The sequence below is a fragment of the Nyctereutes procyonoides genome, unplaced genomic scaffold (genome assembly GCF_905146905.1).
Source record: "Nyctereutes procyonoides isolate TBG_1078 unplaced genomic scaffold, NYPRO_anot_genome, whole genome shotgun sequence".
NCBI classification, from domain to species: Eukaryota; Metazoa; Chordata; class Mammalia; order Carnivora; family Canidae; genus Nyctereutes; species Nyctereutes procyonoides.
In genome coordinates, this window is record NW_026575139.1 from 34,029,714 (window position 1) to 34,050,415 (window position 20,702).

At 38.2% G+C, this 20,702-nt stretch overlaps 1 protein-coding gene across 1 annotated transcript in view; it reads right to left on the minus strand.

Annotated features, from left to right (window-relative positions):
* Nucleotides 1–20,702, minus strand: part of SYNE2 (spectrin repeat containing nuclear envelope protein 2) — a 316,861-nt gene that overhangs the window by 58,004 nt on the left and 238,155 nt on the right. Inside the window, 14 exon segments of the mRNA XM_055303886.1 lie at nucleotides 1,656–1,786; nucleotides 2,257–2,427; nucleotides 4,036–4,188; nucleotides 5,603–5,758; nucleotides 7,563–7,739; nucleotides 9,368–9,514; nucleotides 9,931–10,113; nucleotides 11,087–11,219; nucleotides 12,145–12,341; nucleotides 15,832–15,963; nucleotides 17,422–17,595; nucleotides 18,886–19,086; nucleotides 19,228–19,347; nucleotides 20,487–20,588. Coding sequence (XP_055159861.1) covers nucleotides 1,656–1,786; nucleotides 2,257–2,427; nucleotides 4,036–4,188; nucleotides 5,603–5,758; nucleotides 7,563–7,739; nucleotides 9,368–9,514; nucleotides 9,931–10,113; nucleotides 11,087–11,219; nucleotides 12,145–12,341; nucleotides 15,832–15,963; nucleotides 17,422–17,595; nucleotides 18,886–19,086; nucleotides 19,228–19,347; nucleotides 20,487–20,588 — 2,177 coding nt within the window.

Sequence of the window (20,702 nt, forward strand, 5' to 3'; positions counted from 1 at the left end):
TCCACATGGGAGGGGTCATTGAATAGGCCTTATTTAAATTACATTTACGCCAAATTTATTATTTTCTAATAACAAAAGCAACGTGTTCCTTATATAACAGCAGGAATAGGGGAAATCACTTTTTACTCTACATATAGACTCTGGTACCTTTCTTTCCCATGTGACTTAAAAATTTCCCCATGTTATTAATAAAAAACAAATAAGTCTAATTTTAAATGGCTATACATAATAGTCCTTAATGGTCTGGTTTCTGTTTAATTACCAAATTCAATTTTTAGCATGGATACTGATGTACTTTTCAATTTTGCTTTCAAATTGTATGCTTAGATACAACTTTGTTCAAAAGACCTGTTCCTGCATTTCAAGACGTTGGCCTTAAACCAGATTTCTGAGAGAATTACTTAGTCAAAGAATAAAACTATGCAAACATTTTTAAGGTTATGAGTATATATGTGGCCAAACTAGCTTTCTGGAAACATTATAATATTTACACTTTCACCTGCAGCCTATGAAAATGCTTGTTTCAGGATATCCTTAACCCTGCTAAATGGATGGAAAAGGTGAAAAATGGCACAAATGCCTTATTTTTATGGATTTCAATAGCCTATTCAGAACAGTGCTTTTTCTTAGCAATACTTTTCCTACTTACCAATATAATATACACTCAATTATAAAATAAAAAGAAAACAAAACCCCACAAAACATGTATGTTTAAATCTATCTATCCCTACATCTGTATCTAGCTTATTGACCTACCTTCCTACCTACCTACTTGCCTACCTAGCTATAAAGAGAAAGTAAAAAAACCTCTTGACATCTCATTAATTTATAGACAACTACCATTAGCATTTTGGTGCTATTTTCTCCAACCTTTTAACCAGCCTTCTGATATACTCTTGTGCCAACAACTGAACGTGTTTGTGCAGTGGCAACTGAATCCGTTTAATTAGCAAACTGCGCCACCAAGTTTGAAGGGTGGCCCCAATGCTAGAAGTGGCATCAGATACATGTCTATGTTCCTCCTTATTCCCCTCTTCCCTTCTCCCAATAAGGACTGGATCAAGAGCTGATGATGCCACTGTAGGGCATATACACTTGATGTCCCTTGTTCAAAGTGGATTTACCAGAGATGCTGAATCTGTCTTCGTCCCTGGAGCAAATTATCTTTAGGCCGAATTTCATGTCCTACTCAACAGAATAAAAGCCTTGCAATTAACTAGGGCCACACTCCTTAGAAGGAGCTTCCTACCATAAGCAGTTCATCCAGGAATTCCTTCCAACCTCAGAAATCATCTCCCCAAGAGGAATAATAACAGCTTCGTTCTTCCAGCTTATGTTTCCAGTAAATCAGATTGTTCTTCTGACTACTCTGTAGCCTGTCTCTGCCTGGGATTTTTGTGTCCCTGGGGATTGCAATGAGCAGTTAGTCTATGCCCTCCGAAAGTGGCTACCCTGGTTACAAGGCAAGAAATAGCCTTCACAAAATCAAATCTTACTTACACTAAATGTTTTGAAGCAGAAGAAACCAAAATAGCATAAAACCAGTTATCTCTGATGACTAAGATGACTTTACAAAGCCTATGTCACTTCATTCGCCATATGTTGTTGAGATAAAGATATCTGCTCTGTTATTCAAACTGTATCTTAAAGCATACCTGGCATGAGTATCTTGGCATTTCTCTTCAATTATTTCAGCAACCGAGGGGCAGTGATCTTTGAGTTTTCTAATCACCTCCTGCAGTTTCTCCCAACTTCCTTCACTGCTCTCAGCTTCATCTTGAAGAGACTGAGAGAAAGAGCAGGTACATTCTTTCAGAATGGCCTGGCCACATCCAAAGGAGGCAGCCACTGATCAACACTTGCTGCTGTATCACAATGCTATGAACACTCAAACCTCAATAGGACTGGGAAAAATTACTAGAAATGTGAAGAAGAAAACTGAGATGACATTCTTTCATTTGAGACAGAACTTTAAAACGTATACTAACATACACATACCCCCCAAAACCCAAAACAATGAAATAATATGGACATGAACAATGACGAAAAATCCACTGCATCCTATTACAAAATTTCACTCATCTGGCTCATGTGATTCATTTTGGAATTCCATGTTACACTTTTGATGCTGCTGTTTAAAATACTGTTTTGTGCTTCTCTGTGGATAGCACAAAGGCAATTGTGTCAATTTCTGCGCTTGATTCCCCTGGAGATTTTCTGCCAACAGTGTACTGGGCCAAGATCTGGTTAATTTACCTGAAGGTTCTGAACCTGGCATCTTAAGGCCTCTAATGATAAAACCACAGGCTTGCTGTGGTCCATGCAGTACCAGAATCGGATTGTCATCATCGTCACTTCCTCATACAGTTTATCATAAACCTTCCACTCCTGTAAAACAGACTGCATGGAGGTCTTGAGTTCATTGACCTATATGAGAAGTGGAAACATATTTAGAAAATCATTAAGAAGAGCCTCTCTCAATCATTTTGTCCCCTTCTAAGGATTCCACTATGGTATCTGATTTAGGCATTTCAGTTTGAGACCACTGGGGGAGTTGCAAACATTTCAATGACAATCTGTGAGCTTTCGATCTTGGGCAAGTTATTTAACCCCTGAGTTGGTTTATTTTTTCTTTTATTGCTTGTGCTTTTGGTGTCATATCTAAGAAACTATTGCCTAATCCCATCATAGAGATTCAGGCCTAGGTTTTCTTCTAAGAGTTTTGTAGTTGTAGCACTATCTTTGATCCATTTAATTTTTATATATGGTGTGAAGGTAGAGGTTCATCTTCATTCTTTTGAATGTGGATATACAGCTCTTCTAGTACCATTCTTTGGAAAGACTATCCCCCGACCTTGGAACTGTCTTGGCATCCTTATCTAAAATTAGTTGACTATACTGTGAGGGTTTATTTCTGGGCTCTTAATTCTATCCAATTTATCTACATGTCTATCTTCTATGGTAGTACCACCTGCATGTTTTTTTTTTACTTTCATTAACTCAAGCTTTTTTACCCCAACATTTTAATTATAATTCATTGTGTTGTGACTATCTGTTCAAGTATATTTCCTCTAGTAGCCTGTGAGTTCTTTGAGGGTAGGGCCCACTTATTTTTTTGTTAATCTTTGTACTATGGGCAGTGAGCATAGTGCCTCATAGAAGATATGTTTAACAAACAACTTACACAAGATACGTGAAGCTCGTCTCTATTTTCCTGACTAAGTTATGGGGCAGAAATGAGGCTGATAGTCACCTATGAATTTCACTCATACAGGTTATTCCCAATTCCTTCTTGGAACAAATGGTCAAAAGCAGATTTTAGTAGATAACAAATATATCCACAATAAGGACCTCTACGAAGTATGGACACACCTCTATAATTGGCTAGTATTTATAGTTTCCCCCTCCGTTTGTGGGGCACCATCAAAGCTGTAATATCTAGAGATGCCTGTTTTTGCTTTTTTGGTGCTCTACTCCTGGAAGGGCTAAATGCAGACTTTAACGTGTCTTTCATAAAATGACCAGACGTCTTCTACACTCTTTCTCTTTACTTTCTCCTCACCACATGCTATGCTTCTTTACTGCCTCTGGAGTTCTATATATGCTGACCATGCTTCTAGCTTAATAGAGGCTATAGGAGACAGGATCACTCTCTCCCTGAGTCACCTCCCTGGACATGCTTTTTCTTAGCTGCTCCTGTGTATCTGGTTAGGAAATGGTACCAGATGCTCTGTTGGGTTGGAGGGTGGAGACATTTCTGTCTGTGAATACATTAGACAAAACAAAGATAACCAAATGGATTTCTAGCCTGCCAATGGTTTTAGAATTGTTGGCTCTACTGCTAATTATCCAGTGCAAACAAAACAAAACAAAATAAAACATGGGATTTGAAATGCTTTTCCCTACTTCAGTATTTCTCTGAGCAATTTCTCAGTTTTCAGCATGGCATGAGTTTCTGTGATTACACAACAACAGAGAAAGATGAAAGAATATATGAAGAGAAATAGTATACTTCAAATGAGTTCTATCTAGTACCTGGTTGATAACAGTGCTCCTTTTTTGAAATAACCCATCAATTCTGGATGCTGTGTCTTCTAATAGTGGCATTGTCCCACTCTCCGAAGTCAGGTAACTTTGTCTCAACTCATCCAGGGCTTTGGATTTAATTGCAAGTTGATTTTCTATATCCTGGAAGGGCAAGAGGGAAAGGTTTTCATATGCACAATATTATAGAACAATAAGATATAAGAGACAGGTTATTGACTTTTTCAAGTAAAAATGCCATTGGAGTACATAATTAAATAACATGACACCTAAAGACATTTTATTTTATTTTATTTTTTTTATTTTATTTTTATTTTTTTTTCCTAAAGACATTTTAATGGCAATATATTCAATTCAATTTTTGTAATTATTACAGTATGAGTTCTTACAATAATTTCAATTATTACTTGGATCTAGATTTTAGAAGAGTCTATATATATATATATATATATATATATATATATATATATAGTGGTATAGTAGAAAGAATCCAGGAGATCTGGTCTCCATTCCATGTCTGCCTGGTACTGGCTGTCTGACCAGACATTAAGTCATTAAACCTCCAAGCCTCCATTTCCTCATCTGGAAATAGTGATGGCACCGCATGCTGTGGCTAGTTTAGAACTAAAGTGAAACCGGGGCGGTCTGTGGGGGATGGTACAGCATGGACCTATGAAGTGTAGGCTTCCGGTCAGGAGGTATATTGATTCTGAGGTGGCTGTAAGAATTCTAAATGGAAACGGCTAGTGGGTACTTAGAAACAGGGCAGGATGGCTTGCAAAGATCTCTTATAATGAGTGCTGCTTATACACCATGCCCAGTACTCTTCTGTAACCTTCTCAGTAGAACTGGGGTGTGAACTGGCCTTACAGCCCCAATGGGGAGTGCAGCCATGCCCTCATGCAGTAGGTGCAGAAGCAGCCTAACCTGTGCCATGTAGCTATAGGGACGGCTGAATTGTTTTCAATAGGGAGTGACACAATCAGGGCGGTAGTCGAGGAGAATTAATCTACAGTTGGGTGAGGGTATCTCCAAGGCTAAGTGACCTGGCAAATGAAAACTGAACAAAACAAAGGGCATGGCCAATAGTTTTCAGCTCTAATGTGATTTAGGCAGTGGTTGCAAGGACATGTCATGTAGTAGGTAACAGAAAATTATTTTCCTCTGAAGAAGCAGAATGAAATACTAATAATGGAAACCTTAGAATAATTTTGTAAATATTGGGTAAGTTCATAAAAAAAACACAAAAATCAGAAAACATCAAATCAAAATTTCTTTTGAATGTTTTCTTTCAGGAGTAACAGTCAAGTCTTAAGAACAACAATAACTGAAAAGACCTTGTTCTTCTTGTCATAAAAAAGAGAGCACTTTGTAATTTTGTAGAATCCATGGATAATTATCTACTTTACATAACAAAGTAAGTACCTGGGGGTTTGGAAGAGACCCTCAGAAAGTACAGCTACTTGCCCTACTCCTTGGGACAGAAGCAGCGACTAAACAACACGGCCATGTAACCAGCCTGACCTTGTGTGGGGACAGGAGCCATGTGCCTACTCACCTGACAATCCAGGAGCATCTTCTGCACTGAGATCACACTTCCAGGTTTTTGTAAAGTTTTCAGTCTCTCCTCCTGCGCCTCCATCCAGTTGTTCAAAATCTGTATTTTGTTTTCATTCTCACTGATACTTTCCAAAAGTTGTTCTAAATGTTGTATCTGTAAGTTATAAATAAGAAAATAAAACTTTATTTTATATATTTTTAAAGGTTTTATTTATTTATTTCACAGAGAGAGCACAAGTACAGAGAGTGGCAGGCAGAGGAAGAGGGAGAAGCAGGCTCCTCACTGAGCAGGGGGCCTGAGGAGGGGCTCCTTCCCAGGACCCTGGGACTGTGACCTGAGTCGAAGGCAGACACTTAACCGACTGAGCCACCCAGGTGCCCTTAAACCTTTATTTTAAACCACATGCTTTAAAATGTAAATGTCATGACAGTTACTTTTAAGAAAATAATTTTGTTTCTTCTCAGATTCCTTAATATTTAGCATAAGATTTCCCAATAACTTTTGAAATAAAGATTCATAAATTAGGAAACAGAATTAAAATCCCCTTTAACATATGAAATGAAAGCTAACCTAAGAAAGCTGGCTGTTTTGGAGTTCCATAATACTTATCTGAAATAAAATCCTGTTGCTAACATTCAATATTTTTCCATTGCATTACCTATTGATATACCTATATAGCTCTTTTAAGAAAACTTTCTTTCCTGAGATATTTTCCATTAGAGTGGCTTAGAAATTAAGTCAATATCAAAAATATCACAAATAATCAATTTAATAAAATAATGACTGTTTTTAGTGTCTATAATTCTTCTCATTTCTATGCTCATGATTTTTATTAGGTTACAATCACAGTACCTGTAAAGTTTCATGTGCCTTTTCCAATATATCAGTCATAGGCACTTGCTCGGCTGGTTGACATAGGCATAGACATTAATTTAAAAGGCTGCCCAATATTTTATCAAATGGGCACAGTATAATTTGATCAATTATTCCTCTATAGTTGGAAATGAAGGCATTTTGTGTTTTATCAGTATAAATAATGTTGAATTGAACACTTTGTGTGATTATTTTTTCATTTTTTGAAGGGCTATCGATTTAAGATAAATGTGTAAGAGGTGGCACGGCTAGGTTAAGAAATAAGGTGATTATTCTAGTTCTTGAAATTTTCTGAATTTTTCTTTCCAAAAAATATGTAAGCCATTATCTACATATGAATGGGATAGCTTTAGTTTTTATCTTTTCTCACTAAATTTTTCTAATTTAGTATTTACTAATATTATAAATATTAGTATATTAGAAATATAGTGTTAATAATGTTTATTTTGAATGCCTGATAGTTAAAGTTGGAATCTTTCCATGCTGATTTGCTAATTATAAATTTTCTTTTATAAATTCTCTTTTCATGTTCTTTGTCCATTCATGCACTTGAATCTTAATTGTATAAACCCATTTGTATGCATTCTTTACACATAAAGAAATCAACCAATTGTTACTATTATATATAAGTACTGAATATTTCTCTATGAATAAGTTTTCTTAGTATTTTCAGGGTCATGGAATGAAAATCTACCAAAAGGCCACATACATTTTTCTTCCTTTTCATAATCTTTTCAATGCTGTAATAGCTTTGCCACTTTTGAACATTTACTTTCATAGAAAATGTCAAAATCTCCGACCAGTTAGTAGTCTCACATAACACTTGACAACTTCTTAAATAAAGTTTCTCCTCTTCACTTGCCTAACTCAATTTCCCACTCAGAAATCTCAAAGAAATAAGAATTTCTTCATTCTCTTATAGGTACCAGTGGAGAATGCCAGACCACATGCTTTATAAAAGGGCTATAAAGGAGAGGATTATTAGGCTAAACTGTAAATTAACCATGTGAATGTCTTCTCAAATTTTTCAGAAAGTGGTATTTTGCAAAGGCCAAATCACACAAAGTGTGACACATGAGCACACCTTTCTATTTAGTGTTCCATGTACCCGGTGCCATTGGCGGTTCATCTCTCCCAGGTGCTCTGCAAACTCTGTTCTCTCATAGCGCTTACTTTCTACATCACAGGTGCTTAACTGAAGTAATGACTGGTTCACAAAGTCAACGATCCATTGTTTATAGTCCATTTCCATTCTGAACTCCTAAAACAAACAAAGTTAAACAACCAAAACCAAAGTGGGTTGACTCAGATTCCCCCTCTGGTTCCTGCTAGGGAACACCAAACTCCCATTCATTCATTAATCAAGGGGCACCTGTCTGGAGTTACTTTCTGCCCTTCCCTCAGCCCCTCCGAATGTCTGCTTTGAGTAGAGTCTCTTGGAGAATTCCACATGCTTAGGAACAGAGACTCGCTGCTTTCAAATAGACTGAAAAGTCAAAGGGGAGATATCATGTATGGTAGCTACATCATCCGACCCAAATTCAGGATGCAGGGATTGACAAAGGGTCCCTGCGAGTGGCTTCCTGAGAGCTACACTGGACGTCAGAGCCACCCTGCAGTCTTGTGGAAATGAGGTTGGGGAGTCTCTAGTTAAGACGCTCCCAGAAAACCCAGGATATCAAGGGACTTTGCCTGTTTAGGTCACTTCACTGTTCCTCTAGGAACAATCTAGGCCTTCAGGTTTGGAGAACTTTAAGTTCTAGAGCAATCCTAAAAACACCCCAGGCCAAGCAACCATGTTTCTGTCAAGCCTTGTTGGGCTTATCCTGGGAAGTTCGAATACCTCTCTGAAGGCGTCAGGGAGAAAACCATGTGGTATGTGCTAGGTTACTAGAACTTATAAAGAATACATATACTTGGACCCTCCAAAGATTCTACTACTCACTGAAGTGAGGATGTGCTAACATATAGAAATAAAATCCTTGCTAATATGCTTTGACCAAGGTATTCACCCTCTGTCTATCAAGAGGCTCAATCCATCAGAACTGTGAGGTCTTTGAAAACAATGACCAGAGTCTTCATTTATCCCGTGTTCCTAGTGGCAAACTTGCCTGGCACATGATAAATGCTTGTGAGTGGCTTGTTCAGTGTTAGTTAAATCTACATGAAATCAAATATCATGGGGAAGGCCACATTCATATCTATTTGTAGAAGGCTATCAACTTTTCCTTATGCATTCCCTTACACAAAGAACATTTACCAAATATCTACTGGATGTCAGGTATTGGGCTAGGTATACACTATTTCGGGCAGGAGAAGGATAGCCCCTGCTCTCAAGAAGCTAAGCCCAGGTGGGAAGATAGGCAAGTAAGCAAATAATTACAGCACCATGGAGATACCAAATCTCAGAGAATAAACTCATCTGGCAGGGAGAGTCGGGAGTAGATTTCTAAATCAGGAGATACTTGAGCAGACTCTTGGAAGATGACAAAGAGCATTTCTACAGCTAGGGGTGGGGCACTAGAATTCCAGACTGCAGGAGCAGTACGCACAAAAGCACGAGTGGTGAGAATACCAGACACAGTTGGTTCATGTGCTTTCGGCACAGTCTAGGGTCTTGGTGGAGATGAAAAGATGAGGCCAATGAGGGGCCAGAGCCACTAAAGGCTTGGATTCTGTCCTATGGTGATTGATGGAAGCTACCAAAGGAAACCAGGCAGAAGAAGAACAAGTATACTAACATCTGCCTAAAATCACCAAACACCCCACTCCTTGCCTCTGGAATTGGTTTTTCTAAATCACATCCTACATGTCTCTCTGTTCTGTATTTCCCTTCCGACCGACTTGCCTTCTTATTTAATGAAAAGGCTTCTGGCTCTATTTGATTACCTTGTACTTCTGAAGAAGACTTTTCACTTGAGATGCAGAACTCAGTGAGCACTCAGAGTCTTCATCTGAAGTTTGATGTTCCACATTGTTCATCCAGCTAATCATTTCCATGATTGCTTTACGAGATGGCAATTTCTCCATCTGAAGCTGCAAGGACAAAATGATTTCCATTTAATTACCTGCCGTTGACAAAATGAATCAGGGCATCCACTAGAGATGATACCTGGTTTGATAAAAGGTCTTGCTACATAATTATGCAGGTGACTCACAAAAACAAACCCAGCATTCAAGCTTAGAATAAGTGACCCCAAAACAATGACAATGACCTTCACATAAACTAACACAGTGATGCAGATAAACTGGGAAATAAAGTAATTAAGCCTGATTTCTCTGTTAAGAAAGATCCTACTAGAGGAGAGTCCAGTAATTAAGACCTATATTCAGTGGTGCCAGAGAAAAATAGGTAGTGTCAATGAAAATTATTGAGTCAGAGAAATAATTTTAAAGGAGTTGTGAGCTAACAAGTGAATGCTAATTCGAATGCTGCATCTTTAAATACCTACCTGGTGAAGTTTTTCTTGAATATCTGGAAGCTGAGTTATGAGCATTGTCCATTTTTGTTCAAACTGTGCTAAAGAAGCTCTCAGCGTGGCCGTATCGGCTTCTTTCAGATGAAGAAGCTGGCTCCCAGTACTTACAACTGCGGTCTTCAAGGAGGACTTGTCATCAAGTTCCTTTGAAAACTCCTAGAGGTAGCAGTTGGATCATTTAGAAATGTTAAAAACTTGAAAACAGCAAAGAATACCAAAGAGTCAGAATTAACTGGTTAGAATCCAAAACTAAATCACTGAACTCAATTCAAGTCACAAATGTTTGTATGTGTATCTATGTGTGTATGTTCATAAGTACATGTGTGCACACACATGCTCCTGCATACACACACACACACACACACACACACACACAGATACCTTTTTTTTACTAAGTGTCAGGCACTGTTCTAGGCAGTAGATAGATGGTGGGGAACAAAAGATAGGATTCTTGTCCCTTAAGTGGCTTAATATTTAAAAAAAATAGACGAATCATTTCAACTTTAAGAGAAACAGCACACAAAGTTCATGCTAAATAAACTAAATGCAAGTAATTTTTAACTAAAATATTTGAAATCTTTCCTTTGTATTTACAGGTGTTTTCAAGTATATTTTAAAATATTTACATTTTAACACCAAAATGAGTGATCATTGGCATAGAATATGAAATTGTAGAGAAAAGAACATGGGAAGGAATAAATTTATATTACAAAAGTAATTCCTTTTTTTTAAAAGAAAAATCTCAAAACAATAGAATATTTTAGGAGAAATATCAGTTCTGTATGAAAATTTAAAACCATGTATTTATTAACTTTAACATTTATGAGTTAATAATTCTGTTAAGTTTTTTACTGGGGGGGGGAACAGGGAGTTAATTTCCTGCATTTATAAAGCATACCCCGTGTTAGAGGAAGTTTTAAATTTATGTATATATTGTAGGGTCAATTAAAAACCTGCTTTATCATTATTCTAAATATATAAATGACCAGTATAAACAGATAGCTCTACTATTAGCCCAAGTCTTATCCCTTACCCACAAATGATTATGGGCACTATTACTATTGACCATGGTCATTTCCCCCTGATATTTCTGACAATAATTATCTGAGTATATTCTATTATAACTCACAAAAAAGTTGTTTATGTTGCTTCTGATTGTATCCAAGTCCTGAGACACATTGAGGGATTGTTCCTTCCAGTAATTCAGAGTTTGCTGAGAAGATTCCAACCATTTGGTTAACTGATCCGAATCTCTGTTATAACTAACAGGAGCAAAGTGAGAGAGAAAGAAAATTAGAAATGTACTCTTTGGAGGATATTCATCATTGGCATATTTTCTTTTCATTTTACTATATGTTTTCCTGTGTTGATCAGCTCTATTATTCAGAAAATCATGATTTTTTTAGGATTATACTCTGTTTTATCCCACCCCGAATCTGATGCTCCTGGTGTCTTCTATGACTCTCTTATGACTAATCTAGAACAAAATGGGCATTTTAAAAATCTAAAACATTTTCTCATTACAGCCATGCAAAAAACCCATTGGTAAGGACAGCAATTATTTTTATTCACTAAATATTCTCAACAGATTTGTTTATAGTAAAAATATAACCAGCATTTGTAAAAGTTATATAATAGTAAACTGTTGTTGACTAGATACTAACATATTTATTGGAGGTGAAGGAAAATATGTAAGCAATGCTACTCCTCTTATAACTTTTAAACTTCTTTAGGTTAGAGAGTTCCCTACGAGGTAGGGATGAAGAGATTCAAATGTTCCATGTTCTCTACCTTCCTCAAGGGGTTCAAAATTAGATCCAGTAAACGAAATTCTCTGAAGAGCTCTGAAGGCTTTTTCAAACTATTCTGTTAAAATTAATATTTTTTAATTTAAAAGCTTTGAGAATAGAAAAAAGCACCATCACAGGATACAGGTTAATGTGTATAATTTTATAACATAATTCCTAGTTTTCATAGAACTGATTACATATTACCCTGAGTATAGCAAACTAATCTTAGAGACCCTAGATCCCAGTTAGCCCAGAAAAGGGACCCAAGTGCTTTAGATTGTTGACGAAAAACCTTACAATAGGGACACCACATGTAAAAACTGGTTGATCACAGGATCCCTCTGAGGTCTTTCTCCACATGGAAATCTGAGCACAATCCATCCCCAAGAAAACATACCTGAGCAGATGCTTGAGAAGTGTTTGTAGTCTGTGTAGTTCATGGTCAATTTTTTTGTTTAGGGCCAGCCACTGCTCTTCTAGCTTTGTAATCTGGCCCTCTAGTTCAGGACAGCTCACAGATGCCACCAGCTGTTTGCCTTCATTCAGAGTTTGGTAAAGCCGGGCATGCTTTTCATCAATGTTTCTTTTTATTTGCTTAAAAAAAAAGTCACAGAATGAATTATTTAAAATGAACCCCCTCAATGTATTCACAATATTTCATCAAAAGCCTACAGTAGAGGCTACTGAAGAAAGAGTAACACTCTCTTAACCCTCAAGGAGTCTTGGAGTATGGCTGAAGAAACATGATTTTTGTTTTATTGATTATTTTTCATAATGAGAGTGTCTGACTAATGCATTTCTACGGCACATTTCTTCCATTCTATAGACTTATAAACAGAAAACAAAAATTCATGGCTTTAGACTTGATAGTGAATTCATCTACCTGAAAGCAAAAAGTAAGCTGGCAGTCTACAGGGCACATTGAGCTGTGGAGAAGTTTTGTGTGACCTGGAGATTATTTTGAAAATAGGGAGATTTTACATAGAAATCAGGATTTCCTGTGACTCTGAGAAAACTGGAAGATCAAGCAACCTGGGTCTGCACTCACATGGCAAGACAGGCTGGAATTGGGCAGCCACGCCTCCTTGAGAAGGGCTTATTCTCTTTGACACTCAGATGGCAGTCCCCACCAGCCCTCTGACTGTAGACCCTGTCAGTGTCCGTATTTCTGTTCTCCTGCCTGGCCCCTGTAAGCACTTTACATTGCAACTAGGTTTGAAGGGGATAAGAAGGGGCACCTAGGTGGCTCAGCGGTTGAGCATCTGCCTTTGGCTCAGGGCAAGATCCTGGAGACCCGGGATGGAGTCCCACGTCGGGCTCCCTGCATAGAGCCTGCTTCTCCCTTTGCCTGTATCTCTGCCTCTCTCTCTCTCTGTGTCTCTCATGACTAAATAAATAAAATCTTTAAAAAAAAAATGAGGGGAAAAAGAAGACATTTCTTTATCATCCCTTAGGTCCAGAGTAGGGAAAAATTCATTTCTAGAGTCTTCTAAGTGGAAGGATTCATAAGGGAGAGAGGAAGAGGACTTTTGAAGAGTAAATTAAAACAGTACATCACTAATCTAGCTTCATGAGAAGAAAAGAAAATCTTTAAAACTGCAATACGATGACCCCCTGAAGAGAACTCTGTCTAAAAGGAATTACCTTCTACCGCTAGGTTCAACTAATGACACTTAACCTGACAGCTATTTAAATTTAAGCTGAAAAAATAAATTCTGATCAAAATACAACCTTTCCTATTTTCTAATTAACTTAAGCCTTTTAAAAAGTATTAAAGAATTTTACTTCTATTGCCCTTTCCACCATTCCTATCTGAACTTCTCTTTCCACTTGATCTTGTAGGTGCAAATAAAATTTCCCATATGCATTTAAAAAAAAAGTCCTGGGAACCTGGCTGGCTCAGTCAGAAGAGCACATGACTCCCAATCTTGGGGGCATAAGTTTGAGCCCCACATTGGGTGTAGAGATTACTCAAAAAAATAAGATCTTTTTTTTGGTAAGATTTTATATATGTATTTGAGAGAGAGAGACAGATAGTGACAGAGATAGCAAGAGAGAGCACAAGCAGGGAGGAGAGGGAGAAACAGGCTCCCCACTGAGCAGGGAGCCTGACTCAGGGCTTGATCCTAGGACTCTGGCTGGGATCATGACCTGAACTGAAGCCCAACCAACTGAGCACCCCAGGGATCCCCTCAAAAAATGAAATCTTAAGGGATTCCTGGGTGGCTAAGCAGTTTAGCGCCTGCCTTTGACCCAGGGTGCGATCCTGGAGACCCGGGATCGAATCCCACGTCGGGCTCCCGGTGCATGGAGCCTGCTTCTCCCTCTGCCTGTGTCTCTGCCTCTCTCTCTGTCTCTGTGTGACTATCATAAATAAATAAAAATTTAAAAAAAACTTAAAAAAAGAAATCTTAAAAAAAAAGAGTTCTAATTTTCTAAGCCTTCCGTGTAAGACACTTCATCTTTAGAGTATCTCTGAGAAGTTTTAGTTACACTATTTTATACACAGAAATCAGACTGCATTGGCTACTTAACTTATAATGTGCAGAACCAGCATTTAACAAGGTTTGTTCAACCCCAGAGGCCACACAGACACTATGTTCCATGGCCTACAGATGTCCACTGATCAAAATACACACAAATCTCTCCATGACACAGAGGACTGAGACTGATCAAATGCGCTAAAGAAATCTGTAGGTGAGGTGGGCTTTACAAGATGTCTGCCTTTTAAAGTTGGCAAATTTATTTAAAAGCCTGAGAACAATTATTTCATTTTTTAAAATGTCAAATTTACAGAGTCACAGTTGCACTTTAAGGGACATGATCACTTTTGGGGAAATAATCAGGTTTCTAGGAGGTGGGCTAGTACAAACAGCTCCTTAACATAATGAGGTTTAAAATGCAATTTTCCATTGCATTCTCTTAGCTGTTCAGAGCATACTTCTGCATCCGTAAGCTAACAAAGAATTAAGCAGCAGCTTCCTGCCCCCAGAGGATTCAGATTTATCTTAGAGCTATGCTCAATATAATAAGATGGCAAAAAGATCAATTGTACCTTTCCAGGCATCTAGATAGCATGACTATAGCATCACTGCCCCTGGAAAATGTTCCTTCTAGGAGCTTAAATGCTTCTGAGGAATGGCAGGGTCCTGCCAAGTATTTCATGCTTTCATTTTCCATGCCAGAGCCTACTCAGGCAACAAATCTGCTTTTGAAGTTTTGAAGTTGACATTTGATAACCACCTCCAGCCGCAGAGCTCTGATGCTGACTACATATTTGAAAGTTGTAACTAAGTATTTTAAGCTTTTTGTTGAGAAGACTTAAAACTAATTTTTATCCTGCTGGTCATGATCTCAATGCCACTTGAAAGCCATTTTAAGGTTCTTTCTTTTCTATAGCATCAAACTTTGAGACTCTGATGATAATACTACTAAATGTTGCAAAGAAAAATTTTGTTTGAGGCCTTTGTATAATGCTGGTGACAGGTAACAGAGTATTACCTGTCTCACAGGCTATGTCCAAACAGGGCCTCACTGAAATAAGAAAACCAAACATAGGTTTGGTGGCCCATGGTGTAAAAAGTTCTTTCTGGGATGCTGAGGTGGCTCAGACATTAAACATCGACCTTCAGCTCAGGTCATGATCCCAGGGTCCTGGGATCGAGTCCCAATGGGGCCCCTTGCTCAGTGGGGAGCCTGCTTCTCTTCTGCCTGCCATTACTCCTGCTTGTGCTCTCATTTCCATACCCACCAACATCCACCTCCTGAGACAGGGAAACTAGCCTGATTACCGACATTCTACAGATAAAGAAACAGAGACTCAGAGACAAAAAGGTGACATAAATGACAGATGAGAGCCAGGACTCAAATCCAGGACCTTGACCCCAACATAAGACCTGTGGCTACGCAGAGCAGCCCAAAAATCAAACCTAAAGGTTCCCTGAATACACCTAATAGTGAGTTGTGTGATGAACTTCAATTCAAACTATTTACCTTCAAAGATGGGCAATTTAGTCAAAGCAAAGAAAAACAAAGTGCTATGGATGGTGTGTGCCTCTGATGGATTCAACAGGAGCAAAATTACCTGGTAAAATGAAATCCTTTCCACTAATCTTTCCTCTGTCTCTTCCACCAAACTCACGGAGGGCAATGTTGATACCAGAATTTCCAGATCCTTTTCGAGAGATGTATAGTTTTCATCAAATTCTTCCCATTTCTAGAGAATCAAGAACATAAAATCAGTGGGAGCCCTCTTCCAGAATGACAAAATTAATCATAAGACTAAAAATGAACTCTGAGACCATAGAAAGAAAGTTAAAGCACCAATGGAAAGCAATTCCATTGTCATTGTGGAGAATGTTTTGAACTATCCAGTTGGCAGTAGTGTTTTATGCTTGTCTCATCAAATCGAGTAAGGACTAATATGATTAAGTTAAAGGGATACTCAGCATACACACCTCTGTGGAGAGTTCAGAGCTGGAAGAGAACCATCCTCTTACTCGGAAAAGGGGCTAACTTTTACAGCCTTTCTCAGTAGAGGCTCCTTTTAGGTTCCTTCTGCCCTCCCTGCTCCAACCCCCAGTCCACTGAACATTACCCGATTGTGCTATAAGTGCATAATTCCCCCGATGGAGGAATGTGGGCTTACACTTCATCAAGGAAGTACTATTTCCTTACTAGGAATTCTTTAGCCTGAGTCTTGCCTTGTTCCAGGTCTCTCCGTGTCTATAGAATCCCACCACTAGGGGCACCTGGCTGGCTCAGTGGTTGAGCTTCTGCCTTCAGCTCAGGTCATTATCCTGGGGTCCTGGGATCGAGTCCTGCCTACATCAGGCTCCCCACGGGGAGCCTGCTTCTCCCTCTGCTTATATATGTCTCTGCCTCTGTGTATCTCATGAATAAACAAAATCTTAGAAAATCCCACCACTATGATCTCAGCACACCACAGAACTGACTTATAGACACTAAAAATTATCTGTTGGAAAAATAACCCCCTTATTAATTCTCTTATCTCCTGAAGTAGTGGCTATTAGGGGCACTCTTTGGGTTCAGAAGGGCTCTTCTCTTCTTTTAATACCATGAAATATTAGTATAAATATCAATTTGACAAGCTAACCAGAAAATTAATTTCATTAAGCATATAAGATCATCACATTATAAAGCTGCATATTTCCTTGCTTTTTGATTATTTCCTTTAAGTGCTAACATCCACTGTGTTTAAGTTAAAAGTGAAAACCTTAAAACTGAGAAGGAACTTTTTGCAAACTGAATTTTTTTTTCTTTGAATTGGGATAAGACAATCAGGAGTCCACTTCAGCAACAGAACATCTGGGCCTGTCCTCTTCAGGGAAGTACCGTTTCTGAACCACTGAGTATTTCCTGCAAATGACCTCATTGAGGATCTTAAAGTGCCCTCAAGTTTGTTTATTTGCAGACAAACCTAGAAGGTGGAAAGATGCTGTGCTGTTCCCTAATTTACGGATGAGAAATCTCAGCAAATATTTCACTCGGGGAGTAGTAGTGAGAGCTAGAACAGGCTTCCACATTCCTCAGTGTTGGCTCCCAATCAACAACTGCTAATGATAAAAAGATGCTTCTGGATACCTGGAAGGCGGTAGTCAAAAATCCGGAATTCCAGGCTTAAGTACAAAGTTTATGTAAACCAAATAAATACCTGTAGCAAACTCTGCAGCTTTATTCCACACTGGTGTGACCTTTCCTCCAGTGTTTTAATCTCTTTTATTTGTTCTGCCCAGAATGTTTCTTTCTTTTGCAATAAAGAAGGAAGCATTTTGTTGGAAAATGTTTGGATCAACAGCATGTCAGCAACAAGTTTCTGGAAAAAAAGCTGTAAAATGGACAAGGTTTTAATATTTATTTATTTCCATACTGTGAAAACTTATAAACCAAGTTACTTCCACTTTTTATACAGTTATCTTTGCTTTTTAATCCCAACTCCCAGGACAGCCATGTAGAGTCAAACATAAGAGGAAAGAAAAAGAAAACTGACTGTGTTCCCCTTAGTTTTTAACACTACAGGCATTTTAACAAATCATAAAGAAAAATCATCCTAAGAAAACATTTTCCACAGAACAGTCCATGTAAAACGGCAAATATTATCAATTTCAATTTCCAGTGAGATCTTCATGGATCGGTGACTCTGAGTTTTAAGAAACTTTACAGAAACGTAGATACATGGCTGATTTATTTCAAGACCATAAAATGAATGGATAGATGTGTGAGCCTGGAGAAGTACACACATGGAACAGCTAGAGGTTCCCATAGCCTGGCCTGATTTTCTACTCAGTAAAATGGCTAAATAAAGGGAATTTTTGTTGACAGGGTCTATTGGGATCCTGGGACACAAAAGCTCTCAGAATAACACTTTTAGAACCTTTACACAGGAAGGCTTTCCTTCACATGTTCATCCTCCATTTATAGTCAGCTGCCCCTTCTAATTGTTTGGAGGAACTTGATATAGAAATCCCTTCTCCTATTTCCTTGAAAAGGATACATAGAAGATTTAGAATAACATCCAGCATAGGTCCCGACACACTATAGATATTCATAATATTCTCTCCTTTTCCCCAGGTCTACTCATCACAAGCCTAGACTTCTGCTTGTTATAGGTAAGAACTATCTTACACATTGTTTTACATCAGCACTTAAATTACTTTAGGTCTTTAATTGGTGATCATGAGGTTTTTGTTTAATAAAATGAATGGAAAATGAAAGATTTATTGTAGCATTACACTAGTTATATATTCATGTATTGAGGTATAGATATTTCTTATGGTCTCAGTTCTCAGGAAAGCCTTTCCTAATCTCCTGAATTCAATTTCCCCTCTAAAATGCTCTGAAAGCGTGTATTTCAATTTTAATTTTAAATTTGTTTGAAGGACTCCTTCATAAATGTGTCTTTTTCAACTGAAAGCTCCATGAATGTAAGAAACTGTCTGTTTCACTCATAATCATATTCTTAGAGGTTAGCAGGATTCCTGGTATATTGTGAACCCTCTAAAACAATGAATGAATGAATGAACAATGTATATTTCACCAAGGAAGAAAATGGATGTTCTCAGTTTAAGTCAGAAAGACTTAAAGTCTATGAAAACGTAAACTGACCCATGTGTCTTACCTTGTGATTTTGTATTTGAGCCTGTAACGCAACTTTACTTTTGGCCTGTTGTAAGTAGTCATGAGCAAGCTTTTCCTTTCCGATATCCACTAGTTCCACCATGCCTCTCAACAGAGCATTTTCCTGCCTTTCAGTGATGCAAGGGCTGCTGAGTTCTGTGTACCTGGCTCTCAGGATTCCCCACATACTGTCAAGTACATCCTGAAAAGAAAAAGCATTTTTATCTAATCATGAAAATAATCCAAATAGAGAATGAATCTAAACTCTCTTCATGGAAGAAGAAAGTCTTACTCCTTATAATCAGAGTAATTCCCTGATAGAATGTTTTCTGCTCAAACATACCTCTAATTTGTAAACCTCTTGCAATAAAGCATATGGTAAATGAAGCCTCTCCCCTTCGTCTCTTAGTTTTGCCACTCGGCTCTCAGAGTTCTGCAGCTCCACTGTATATGCATCGGCTTTCTAAAGTGAGAGATGATGCAAAACAGTATAAAATCCTTTAATAAATCAGAGAGGTGCATAGATTCATTTTAAAAGAATTAAACAGTACAGAAAAACATGTAGGGAAAAGTGAAAGTCCCACTTCTCCTCTCTCACTTCCACCTTCTGCCAAAGAGCTGCATTGACAGTCTGGTCCCAACCTGTATGAAGCATGTCCCAGTAGAGGTACACCTGCACATCCTTACACTCACTGGACAAATCAATCTGCCCTGTAGTCTGCATCCTCACCTGGCAGCTTGTTGGCTGCTCTTCTAATCAGTACAAACACCTGACTCCTTTTTTTTTTTTAATTTTTATTTATTTATGATAGTCACAGAGAGAGAGAGAGAGAGAGAGAGAGAGAGAGAGAGAGAGGCAGAGACATAGGCAGAGGGAGAAGCAGGCTCCATGCACCGGGAGCCCGATGTGGGATTCTATCCTGGGTCTCCAGGATCACGCCCTGGGCCAAAGGCAGGCGCCAAACCGCTGCGCCACCCAGGGATCCCCCACCTGACTCCTTTTAATCAGACACATGGTATGCCATCGTAAGGCCACCTACTGCTTTTGTAACAGTCTGCTTTAAATGGTCTTTGGGCTACTTAAGGATTTTAATTCAAGCAGTGCTACTAGGTCCATTCTTGAATGTTTATATACATATTTATCTCTTTGCACTTGTCTTCCCTAGAGCAGTGTCTGAATATAGTAGGTCTTCAATGAATACTTGAATAAATGAATGAAGCAAAACTGCTGTGGGTGGAAGAGCATTTACACGTGGAATTCTGGTTTATATATAATCAAATGATCCAAAGACTCTGGACAAATCACCAGCCCTTCTGAGAGAAGGAGGGTTTCCTTTCCCAGCACCATCACTGACACTGCACAGACTTACATTTTTGCCCCCATTGATGGGTAACAGTGGTCTTGTGTTGGTTTAATTTACTCTTCATAAAGAAAGAACTACTTACGAATTATTTTTAAAGGTCAACATAAATAGTTTTCATCTTTATTTATTTACTTAAGCCTTGCCACTGCTCACAAAGGGAAGTGGTTCAGAAGCACAGCTTCCGCACAAAACTCTTTAGTCCAAGGTTAGATCAGTTTAATCATTTTGATTTGATTACCTGAAGCTGTTCATCAATACTCTGGCCACTAATTTCATTCAAAGACTGCTGTAAAGATGTTTTGTTCTTAATAAGTTGATCATATAATCGCTTTATTTCATTCTGTATAAGAAGATAAATTCAGAAAACAGTAGAATGTCATTTAGGCCTTCAATATCTTTTCTTAAAATTTACTTGTCCTTTAATATTTGTGCCAGCAGAAGTTTCAAACACATA